The sequence below is a fragment of the Argiope bruennichi genome, chromosome 8 (genome assembly GCF_947563725.1).
Source record: "Argiope bruennichi chromosome 8, qqArgBrue1.1, whole genome shotgun sequence".
NCBI lineage: Eukaryota > Metazoa > Arthropoda > Arachnida > Araneae > Araneidae > Argiope > Argiope bruennichi.
This window is the reverse complement of record NC_079158.1, coordinates 32,991,050-33,003,821: the sequence shown is the minus strand read 5'-3', so window position 1 is coordinate 33,003,821 and position 12,772 is coordinate 32,991,050. Positions and strand designations below refer to the sequence as shown.

At 27.5% G+C, this 12,772-nt stretch overlaps 1 protein-coding gene across 1 annotated transcript in view; it reads left to right on the top strand.

Annotated features, from left to right (window-relative positions):
- Positions 1 to 1,679: 1,679 nt before the first annotated feature.
- Positions 1,680 to 12,772, top strand: part of LOC129981087 (uncharacterized) — a 31,680-nt gene continuing 20,587 nt past the window's right edge. The window contains exon 1 of the mRNA XM_056091737.1: positions 1,680 to 1,885. Within this exon, the coding sequence (XP_055947712.1) occupies positions 1,750 to 1,885 (136 nt within the window). The 5' untranslated portion in view covers positions 1,680 to 1,749. The remainder of the gene's footprint in view (positions 1,886 to 12,772) is intronic.

Genomic DNA, 12,772 nt, shown 5'->3' with positions numbered 1-12,772 from the left:
AGTTTTTGTTGTTTCTGAATCAACATTTGATGTTTTTAACGCCCTTTTGATGTTGTTTTATGTTTGTTTAGCTTTCAGTTTAAAAAGATTATTTTCTTATTTCAAGATAATACTCCTTTTGATTCAAACAGTCTAATCTAAGCAATTCTTGTCATCCAATCGAAGCAAATTTTGGTAAATAATAAAAAAAAAAAAAATGCCGAAATTTATCATTAAATTAAATTTATGAAATTATTACAGCACAATGTTTCAACTAATTTCCTTTCAGAAGATATAACAATATATTTCGCTCTCATTTTAAAAAAGCGAAAAGGTCTGTTGCACGTTAAATTCGTCATGAGCAAACGTCATTCCGCTGGTATGGCGTGGTGTGGAGAAGGGGATGCCAGCTCAGGTGTCGTCCTCGTCATTTGACCGAGGTTCAAAATTACGAGGTCCATCCCAAAATAGCCCTAGTGTTGCTTTAAAACGGGACGTTAATGTAACTAAACTAATAACGAAGTTATGCAGTGAACTCCTTGCATGGAATATGCGTACAATAGTTGCGAAATACTAACCTTCCACGTGAATTTAGCATTTTTATTGGATCTATCGTGGTACCTTTAGTAAGTGTTTTGGCGATAAATTTCTGACTGAAATTTCTGAGATCAAAAGTATCCAATAATCAGATGCGTTCTTCCTAATCTATTAAAACAAAATTTTGACCTGAAAACTACTTTTAAAATCTCAAAATCATGTACCAGTACTCAAAGTCACTGCGTTTTTGAGTTATCGCGTTTGAATGTTTCTGAAAATACAGACCGGCAGGTGGACACCCCGTAATTAGATTTCGCTTAGGTAGACGTCTAAGCTAAAGATGTTACATCTGAGTACCAAATTTTATCTATTTAGCAATATTCTTTTTGTAGTTATTGAGTTCTATTCGAACAGCCGGACTGACACATTTCCTCTGAACGAATTTTGTTCAAAATCTGATAAAAATCTACAAATTTGGTGTAAATATCATATACTAAATTTCATCTGTCTTGAGTTATCTTTATCACAGACAGACAGTCGAACATCTTTCAAAAACATATTTCTTGAACTCAGAGAAATCTAAGACGTGGAGGTTCGTCAAAATCTCGAGTTCGAATTTCCTATGATTACAATACTTTCTTTATACTACGTGTACTCCATAAATAACTCCATAAATCACGTTTACATTATCACAACATAAATTGACTATTTTTAATTCCCAATATTTAATAGGATTGAAATTACAGCAACGATCCAAATTCGGTAACTTTTTCCTACATTATGGTGTACAAATTCAGATTTAGTTCCACGCCCATTTTTACTTAATTTCAAAATATGAAAAAAAAATTATCTTCATTCTAAAAGTAGAGAAATTGATAACATACTTTATTAATAAACTAAACTTTGCTCTTTAAAACTGCTTCTGCTATTTGTCATATTTAACTTATATGACAAATAGAATAATATATCATTTTATCATAGACAATTTTAGAAAACTGTTAAAACTACAAACCACTTCCTTAGATAATGTTGAAACTGTAAACAGAAAAAAAAATAGATTCCACTCTGTTTTTTAAGCTCTCGGGAGAGCCTAGCCCACTTCTTGATATCAGTCATTTCTGATAAGAATAAAAAGTAAGTAGAGGCGCAATCATACTTTATTCATTCTACCTGAGGTGATAACAGTTCAAAAGATCTATGACTCTATTCTTCGTATAGCACAAGAAGTGTCGCATGTTAATTTTCTCTACTTCTCGATCTTCAAACGTTCATTGGGTGAATATGCTTCATCTATTTGTGTTCATATTCATATTTCATAACATTCAATGTCTAACATTACAGAAAGAATTTGCTTTTCTTGATCCTCACGGTAAGTTGAATGTTTCTTTTGAATTCTTAGACTTATCTTTTGTTTCAAAACGTGATAAGCTGCTTCAAAATTTGGAAAAATGAAACTTAAACAGGTACAGAAAAAAGTTGAACATGTGGAGTATTAATTACAATATCTTCAGATCATTCACATATCGATGAGATCTCACATATTTGAAAGATGGATGAGAAACAAAAACAAAAAACTTTTTGTTTCCTTGTTTACCATACGAAAATTATTACAATCATCAAACATTTCCCTTAACCGATTAGAGAGAGTTTTGATTTTTCAAACAAAAACTTTTCCCTACGATATTTTGAAAAAAAAAATGTTTTTGGAAATATATATTAATATTTTTATTATCTAGTAGATAACAGATCAAAAGATTGTGTCAGATTAAAAATGCAGTTCAGATTAGAAAAAGTTCATTTAAAAGAAGTATTTAAAATTCCAAGCTTTTAATTTTTCCACAAAATATATTGAAGTAGATATCAGCACTGAAAAAAAAATTATGAAGCAAGATGTTGCCTTTTCCTGCAGTAACTGTGTCCGTGTTACGCTATAAATGAAAATAGAATAAAAAAATATGAAATAAATGAAAAACTTTTATGTTTGTATTGTATTTGCATTATTCCACGGTTGAATATAGATTTAATGAAATGTTAATTTTCGATTATTTCTTTGCTGGTAATTTAATTTTAATGTATATTTTTTTTCTCTTTTAAATCGTTTTAACACTAAGATATCATTCTCGTGCATATCATTTTCTTATGTAAATGTTGCCGACTTAATAAAGGAAAGCTGTTGCATTTCCCTCATTCTCTCTTTGAAAACATTTAAGTATTAGAAGGGACCGGTTTGGCGAAGAACCGGATTATATAAAGACTATTATATATTTGTGTGCCTCCTTGTCTGTAATAGGATAATGTGAATACAGTAATTCAAATGCGTGGTTACGATAACATGGTAGATAAGATAGATGCCAGATAAAAGAAACTTAACACGATATCCTTGGAGAAGATGGCGATGTCAAGAGTACAGAAATGGTTTATACCAGGTAGTACAGAAATGGTTTGTAATTAAGTTATCACCCGACGTAAAGACATACCTCCTGCATGAGAGTTAGTACTGTGACTGGTGATGACATGGACTCCATTCTCAGTTTCCGTATTAATGTCTCAATGCTTATCATTCAGATCACCCGAGATGCCAAGGCAGGGCAATGGTAGCTTATTTGTGATTGTAGTTCTAGTACAAGTATAAATATACACCATTTTTTTTATTTAAAGCGTTAGTGTCTTAAGATACAGTAACTCTAATACAGCACTAAATATTACTCATTGGACCGACATTTTATAAAAATATAAAATTTGTTATTCATCATAACATTTACTAACTCAGACTGAATAGATCATTTAACCTGTTAGATACATATGCCTAATAGTAACTACTTAGAACTCTAACTATTAGGTATAATGGAACCCGATTAGAGTGGACATAATGCATATACTATATAATCCATGTTTGCTAAATACTAGAGTTATTGAATTAATAATATAGAAATTTTAATATTAATATAAAGCTTTTCGTTGCATTTATTTTTCTAGAAAATATCATTTTTCATATTTATTCTGATTTTTTTAATATTAATATAAAACTTTTCGTTATTTTTCATATTTATTTCATTTCTTATAGATACTCGCTAAAAATTATACTGTTCTTCGTTTAGTTTGCAGTAAGAGTTAACTTAATCTTTTAATTTGAGCTTTCGTCAAAGTGATGGCAACGCATTGACAAAGGCTAATTTTTCCCATATATGCATAATGTTCTCGTAAAGATGAAGTTTTATTTCTATAAGTTAGATAAATTAATTGAAAATATGCTTAAAATGTTTTTAAAAATTGATAATAATAGAAACTTAATACATATGTTAAAAAATTGATAACATTGAAAACATATATATATATATATATTTTAATATTAAGATGACGAGAAAATCAATTTTGTACTGTAATAGTTTTGGATGTCATCGCGGATAACACTAAATTTTGCTTTTAATAAGTCTTTAGAAATGTTAAAAAAAATTTAGATTTCGTTATTAAATTCCTAATTTATAATATGCTTTGACTTTTACTGAGTTTGTAGGAATGTAAAAAAATTTAGGCTTCATATTGAAATTTTAATTTAAAAATACTTTAATTTTTAATGATTTTTCAGAAATTCCTTCTTTATGATGTATATGCGGCTCTATTTCCTTATTGTTTTCAGTGCATCATGCTCTTATTTTTGTTTTCATCAGCACATTTTTTATAAAACTCATTCTATATTTTCCAGGTGTACAAATGAAAGCGCATTTCTTGAATAAAATGTTCTTTTATTAATAAATATTTCAGATTTCTTAGTCTGAAATATATTTCATAATTATTAATGAATCTCTTAATAAATGTCTTTCATTAATTCATTACCATATGGCGATTCTGATATGAAAATAAAATTTAATTTAATCGATGAACTATAGAAAATAATTAAAAATAATGGAATTACTGATAAATAACCTCTAAAATATCAAAAATTCATTTTTAAAGAATGCATTTTAAAGGATGTTCCAAAATTAACGCAACATTTGAATTTGCCAACTTTCGTGCGGTAAAGTATTGGCAACCCTATAGGAAAAAAAAATGACAGCTAATAGTTTAGGGTTAGTAAAAATGGAGCGTTACACGATAGAACGCAAGATTTGAATTCACAAACGCATTTTTTTTTTCGTTTAAATTCTTATATCGTTATTGATTTGTAAAGTACACAGGATAGGGTTATGTATGGAATAACAAATGACCACCAAAGCTTTGCTGACACATACCTACTCTTTTGTCGAAATTTTCCATGGACATTTTGCATAATTGCGGCTGAATTTCGTTGATGGAACGTTGAATTCCATTCTTCAATGATGCTTTATTGTGGGCGCTTGCTGGCATTGACCTTTGACTTCAAATACTTTTATAAAAAGAAATCCAATGGTGTTAAATCATACAATCTAGGGGGCAAATTCTCAAATTTTCAAACTGTGGTAGCAGACTTTCATTATTTTTGAAATATTTTTCTACAATGAAAACATGTTGTTCTATTGTATAACGCTCCATTTTTTTTAAACCTAAGCTATCAATTCTCAAATGTTTTTTAGTAAGATTGCCAACACTTCACAGCAGGAATGTTCACAAATTCAAATCTTGCGTTAATTTTCAGAAATCCTTTACAATTGTAAAAGAAATTATATTAATTACAAATGCAAAAGTAATTATATATAAACTTACGTAAATTTAGATATTAAAATGTTAGGTATCTCTGTTGATTTTTAGTATATATCGCCATTAGCAAATGAAACACTTCCACCTGAAGAAGATTTTACAATATTTTTAGCAGTGACGAAAAAATCGAAGGCAAATTTTGATATTATATCACACCCACCTCATCTTTGTAAGTTTCGAAACACTTTCAACATCAGACTCTTTTATCAGTAAATGTTAAAATTATCTTATGTGTCTCCTAAAGCACTTTCTTAAATTTTTTTTCCTATCTCTTTTTCCACAAACGCCGAACTGAATATCACATACTTTAAATTGAAATAAGCAGTACTGATAAAAATTTCAAAAACTAAACAACTCAGGTAGGTTGGCGTCGCTTAGATTGCAGGCATTACGTTGTATTTTCGTATCGTGAATTTCAAGAATTGTTGCATTTTTCTCCGTATATTTTGTTAGATTTGATTAATTTGTTATGTCTTATTCCTGAGAAAAGGCAAATGGGATTCCAAACAAACTGGAAAAAAAACCATCTCCAAACTTTAAAAACACTTTATTATTAAAATTTTATTTTCTATTTTAATTTTCGTAATAATTACAAATAAAATAATACTCAGCTTCCACTCTATTTGTATCCCAATAGTTAATTTCTTAATCTCTAGAGGTACACATCTATTTGCAGTTGGTAAAATATTTTAAATTAAGCAAATGCCGATGTCCTGGCATAGGGGTAGTCCCGGTTCGGGCATGGTTGTTCTTCATCTGTTCTATCTGTGAGATGTGTGAATGTGCCCCCCTGTAAAAAGGGGTTGTGCAAGCAAATGTGATGTGTGAGTAGCTAAGACGTACTCTTGGTCCTAGTTGGCGCTACTAAAACAAGAGACGCTCCCTTGACTTAAAATCGTTAACCTCGTCAGAGAGCTTGTCCATGGCAAGTGCCATTATAAACAACAACAACAACAATTTAAGCAAATGAATATTTTTTATGTTACTTGAGTCAATAAATACACTGCTGAAATAGAAATTTAAATTTTTAGACAGTTCTCGGATTTTACAAGTCGAATTAAATAAAACAATATGTGCTTAACACTCAAAGAGATTTAAAACTTAAAGATTCATCAGAATATCGATGTTGAATTTTTTGAAGATTACAATGCATTCTTTGCGCTCAATGTACTCTCTTGGAAGATGAAAAACGATAGTTCTATGCACGTATAACGCGAAGAGAGCACAGTTAAAATGTCAACTCACGCATCTTTTTAATTTAATTATTCGTATAACGTAATTTCATTCAGGTTTAATATTTTTTAAAAGCTTTATAATTCTTTTTAGATCATTTAAATCTTTTTAGATCAAGTCTTTTGCAGGGTGGTGACACGATAATTGATATTCGGTGACATTTTTAAAGGATAATTTCCGAAAGCATTTTACAGTAGGAACTTTATCTAACTTTTTTAATTTTAAAAAGTATTTTAATGTTTTTAATTAAATCGTCAGACAAATTTTTCCAGAATACTGCCAATACTTTTATATATATATTTTGCACAATTTTCAATGATAGATTTTCTTGTCTCAATGAAAAACAAAGCATTTTCACTGTTTCGTCACACATTTAATCGTGTGTTTTTTTTCTTCCACTATCGGAAATTAACGAAAAGGGATTCTCTTTAATATCTGTATCTCTTCATGTCTAATTAACATGACAAATAAAAGAGTGAAGTTGCAGTGCCATGAAAGTGAGATAAATCGGACAATTGCAGTTTTAAGCGCTATGAAGCCGTTTGGACTTCACTCAATTATAATGGCTTATATACTCAGCGTTAGATGTTAGTTTAATAAACAAACAATGCTTTAATTTCTGTGTATTTTCTTTCTTTTCGTGTCTAAAATATTTTCTTGAAGGAATCATAAATAGTAAGTAATACATAAGAGATTTAATTGAAAGCAAATGTAATCAACATTCAAAATGAACTAGTTAGTGGTCAAAGCTGGCTAATCTATAATACTTATTATCAAATATAAAAAGTAAAGTAGCAGCATTCCAGGAGATTCTTTTTTTATATATATAATATCTCTTGTTTGCGATTTTTTTTAGTTGTTGCGACAAGGTATTGCGTCAAGTTTTATCTATCTATAGTAAACTGCTGCATCAAAGCAATTCAACCACCTGTTGTAATTTTGCAATAAACTGGTCTTACAGTATATGAATACATAAATCACACAGAATTTTTTATATTCAATGGTAACATATAAAAAATGTTTTTAAAAAGGAATGAGAATCAAGAAGAAAAAGAGAATGAAAATCATCTTTTAGCTGTCTGATAATTTTCCTAGAAATGTTGTAAAAAGGCAATGACTAAGTGAATAAATTTCGGACACCGAAGCCTTTGACGTTGGATTTGATTCCACCAAAACTCTACTGATTAAGGGAGTCCTGTCTCTCGGGACAAACTTTCTTCCATATGTGTGATTGGATTTTTGAAGGAATATCTGCTGATTAAACAATCATCCTGTGTTATTTTACAACGTTCCAATATCATGAAATTCGCCCATAATAGCACTATTATAGATTTAAAATGCAAACCCTTAACTCTGGAGCTCCATTTGGCTAGAAACCTAATTATAGTGTTGTTGTTTTTTTCAATATATAATCTATAATTAAATCATTCATAGACGTTATAATTTGATACAAAAATAACGATTAGGCTTAAACAATTGAAATCAAATAGTTTTAGTAATCAAATAGTTTTTAAATTGAATCAAATAGTTTAAATTGAAATCATCACTCAAATTAAGTAATGAAAAAAAATTTAAAGATTATTGTAAATAAACTTATCTAAACTAAAATTAGAAATCTGAATAGAATTATAATAAAATAATACGTTTCAATAAACTTGTACCATAGATTTACATTTTTTTTCATTATTATTTTACAAACATTCGCTACTAATAACAATCTTATATATGTCTTGTAAAGCAATCAAACGATAAAAAACCCGAAATCACTATAAACAATGAAAAAAATCCTTAAAAAAAAGTACAAGATGAGTCATAGTGAACAAATTCTACAAAAGCAGCTTGTAAAAATTCCAGACAGAAATTTATAACATTATACTAAGCAATAAAAAAATACACGAATTATTCATGCTAATAGTATTAAGATTATTAAACCGACAAAATAAAAAATCCTGGTTATTTTGAGAAGTTAAATCCTTTTGGGAATATAAAACAAAGTTGAATGAGTTACAATATTTTTATTCTTTTTTTTTTTAAATTTACAAACTTCAACTGCGGCAGTTTCAGAATTTTATACGCGTCTATGTTTTTTGTTTAAAAATATTTCATATTTAATTCATTTCGTTGTTCATAAAATTCCGTCCAAATATTCGAAATACAGAAAATAGTATTAAAAATTATGCCATCATTTAACGATACCAAATCAACATGAACCGATTTCAAAAAGCTTATTGCCATGGTTACGCTTACTACATAACAAAAACAAAATAATCATATTGGTTGAGTTAAAGCCTACGTATATAAATTTAATCTGTATAGTAATATTAAATTAATTAAAATTTATAAATAGCATTCTTTTATATATAAAAGAAAGTTGGAATTAAAATTAAATCTCTTAAAAATATGAAAAGACTAAGAAAACAATTATATAGCAATTAAAAAAACTTAAATTGTATATTTCGGTAATCAATAATAAAATGAAAAAATTGAAGAATATTCTATTCAAATAATCATACTTGATAAATGAAGAAAATGATAAGAATGAAATCAAAAGAATTAAATGAATAAAAAGAATTGATAAGTGCCCATAATGATGCACATTAAAACTGACATAAATTTTATCTTATCCTTATTGTTTTTATACATGAGATATGAAATACTACTTTCTTCTGGCTACTTCTTTTATTTTATAATTGGCGATAACAATAGTAAAAATCAAAATAAATACAGTGGCTCCCAAAAGTGTTCGTACACCAACAAGAATCAATTAAAAACCTCATTATTTACCATTATATATTCTTATTTTTACATGAAAATTTTTTCATAGCATATTTTTACAGTTCTTAATAAAGCAGCGAAGAATAAATTTTAATTACGATGCAAATTATTTTTTTAAAAATGATAATAAATAAAATTGCATAAAAATAGGACACAAAAGTGATCATACACTTTAAAAAAACATCACTAAATATGAAATTTTCTAAATTTTTATAAATGTTTAGTATTTAGTAGGATATTCTTTATTCTTTATAACAGCTTTTAAACGTTTGCCGCAAAAGATATTTTTATGACGAATTTAAATAAATAATGTTTGGATGTACGAAGACTTTTGTGTTCTAATTTTGTGACATTTTTTATTTATTTATTTTTTAGAACAATACTACTTGATTTTTTATAAAAATATTTGTTCAGTTTTATTAAGAACTATTTAAAGATGCTAATTAAAAAAACCCAACTAATAAAATGCTTTATTAAGAAGTATAGAACACAATTTCTGCAAATTTCTTTAGTGTACGAACACTTTTGGGAGCCACTGTATGCGTAGGAAAAGTAAATATATTGCCTTTTCTTGTATTTTTATTTAAATGACACCAATTAATATTTTATATTATTTAAATTTATATTCATAGTACACAAACATATAATCACACACAAAGGTAATTAAAGGTAATCATTATAATTATCCAGTTAAATAATTATAATGATTTTTTTTATTTGAGTCTGGGTGCATACTCAGTTCTTGCTACCACAATTCTGACTGTCTTAATCATATTGAATTACATCTTTTAAACTATAAACCATTATAAAAAAAGGCGAATTATGAAATGGCTGTCAGTCTAGAAGATGATTTCTTGAGTCAGCATTATGATTAAATATTTTTCTACATAAAGTAGCATAAAATAATTTTTATGTTATACGAAGCGATCCATTTACCAGGTTTTATTTAAAACAATCACTGCCAATATATTACAAGTAGAAATATGCCAATTTTAATGTACTCCTAATGTATGTATGTAATAATATATTAAAATCTAAAGTGAATCCTAGTTAACTTCCAAATTTTTATCATAATTTAGTTCGCATTAATTTCGTTCTAAAATGGTCTCTTAATTCTCGATCCAATTCCACTTTTTATTTAATTACTTTTAACACGAGCTTTTAACACACACGAATTTCAACATTTTCCCATACTCCGAGTGAAGGGATAAAAATTTTTAATGCTTAGCACATTCTTTTAAAGATACCTAAACTTCCCTATCCTAAATCTATACGTATCAAAGAAATCTCAATCAAAATCTCATTTGTAAAAAATATTGAAGGGAAATTTTCGATGTCTTTTGCTCTTCTGCTCTTGTGTAGCGGCGTATTTCTCACCGCTTTTTATAAGTACAAATTACGCCCACCCGGAATGGAATAAATCGAGTTTAAAAATTCAAAAGTGTCTTCTCCTTGGAAACGCTACTGCTATAATTTGTTTACATGTATATTTTAATGTCGCAATTTTATTCTGCGCAATTTATGTGGACTTTATGACACAATCTGTTATATATTTCTGAAAACAATTAAAGAATATTGTGGGTTAGGACAAAAAGTACCACAAGGTTTAAATAAAATTAAACACTTTGGAGAAAATATTTTGCAACAAATAAAAGACGGGCATTTTGTAACTCAAAAGTTGCGACTTCTAATTAGATAAAATATTTTATTTTTATTTTTAGTATCATAACCTCTTACACCTACCGAACAAAAATAATAACCAATAATGTGGTTTCGCTGTTCGCGCCACATCACAAGAATCTAAAACGGAAGGAATTTTTCTTATCTTTAAATACCAATTTCATAAATATGAAATTAATGTATGAAACCGTTATAGGATAACTTTTTTTTTTCGTTGAAGAAAAATTTGCAAGATTAGTTTTAAAAAGTAATTTGATGCTTAATTAAATTAGAAACATGAATTTTTCACAAAAAAAATCTAATGTGATGGAACTTTTTTAACATTTATCCCGATTTCAGTGAGTAAAAATCTATAAGAAATAAACCAAAAAAAATCCCATTCAGTTTTTTGGTTGCAGACCTGTGCTATCATTCTCATTTGATAGGAGTAATTTAAAAGATAAGAATGCTGAATGGAATTGTCAGCTTAAAATGAAAATGAAATACATCACTTAGGGACATTCTTCTAAAAAAATTCCAGATTGAAGTAATGAAATAATCTGCAGTGTAAGTCACTTGAAATTAAAAATTCGAATTCAGCGTTTAAGGATTACGATGAAAGAATATCTGATCTTTAAGACTCTCGTATTCTTGTTAAAAATTCTTCTGTAACTCACTTTTCCCAAGAGAGAATTTGTTGACTACCAGATAAATTCTTTATGTAATTATCTATCTCAATCATTTTGCAAAAAGAAAAAAAAATCTACTCTAAAATAACAAAAATAAATTAAAATTCATTTCTTTTATTGGATAAAAAGTCTTTTCAAGCACTAAATTTATTCTAAACTTATCTCTCTATTAAAATGCTTAGCTTCATATTCCATGCTGTAAATGCATATATAAACTGCCAATCAAAATGGTTAATTAAAGCTTTATATTCTTTAAATATTATTAATTACTTTAAAAAAAATTAGTTTTCTGAGGTTTTAAAACTCGTTTGGGACAATCTGTATTTTTATGAGGAACTCTGAGATCTTTAAATTCTATTGTACAACATATTTTCTTATTTTAATTTGAAAGAAAGAAGCAGTCAATGAAAAAGCTGTGTTTTCTATAATAATTTAAACAAAATAATATTTTTTATTCAAAATAATATAATGCAGCTTACAAAAATAAATGAATATTTCAAATTTTGTTTACAAATATTGAAATATAAAAAAAGTTTTATTAAAAATTATTAATTTAATGTTTTACTGGTAAAAATTATAGCAATAATTTCACCCAAAGGAATGTTAGATATTTCAGTTAGTGCAGACTTATTACCAGATTAGATTAGAGATATGACAGAAGTTTGGAACAAAAAAAAAGTGAATTACATGAAATATTGAATTGTGCATAACATAAACACCAAGAAGCAAAATAAGTATGATTTAATGAACAATTAAAATAATAAATATTTACAAAAATTGGTCGAGATATGAAAAATATTGCAGAACAATTACATAAATAAAAACAGTTATAAAAATCGAATCTGAAAACGCAGAAATGTGTCATATCTGGATTATAATAGATCGATATTTACAAAATAATAGATAAAAATAAACATTTGAAAAGCTATGATTTACAGCATTGAGACATGCAAATATGCATCGTAATCTATGGGTTTTTAAGCAATCTCTGCAATTTTTATTTTGGAATTAATGCTGTTTTAATGCTAAATACTATATTTAATAAATAACATACTAAAAAGTGTGTATTATTCAGTTTGTAATTAATTATGTGTTATGCAATCTGGGAATCAATTTTTTCCTCAATTTCGCGACTAGGTGGCGACTCTGAAAAGATATCAAAATTCTATTAATAAGTTCACTGATTAATTAAGTTCTAAAATTAAGAAATACTAAATTACCATCGA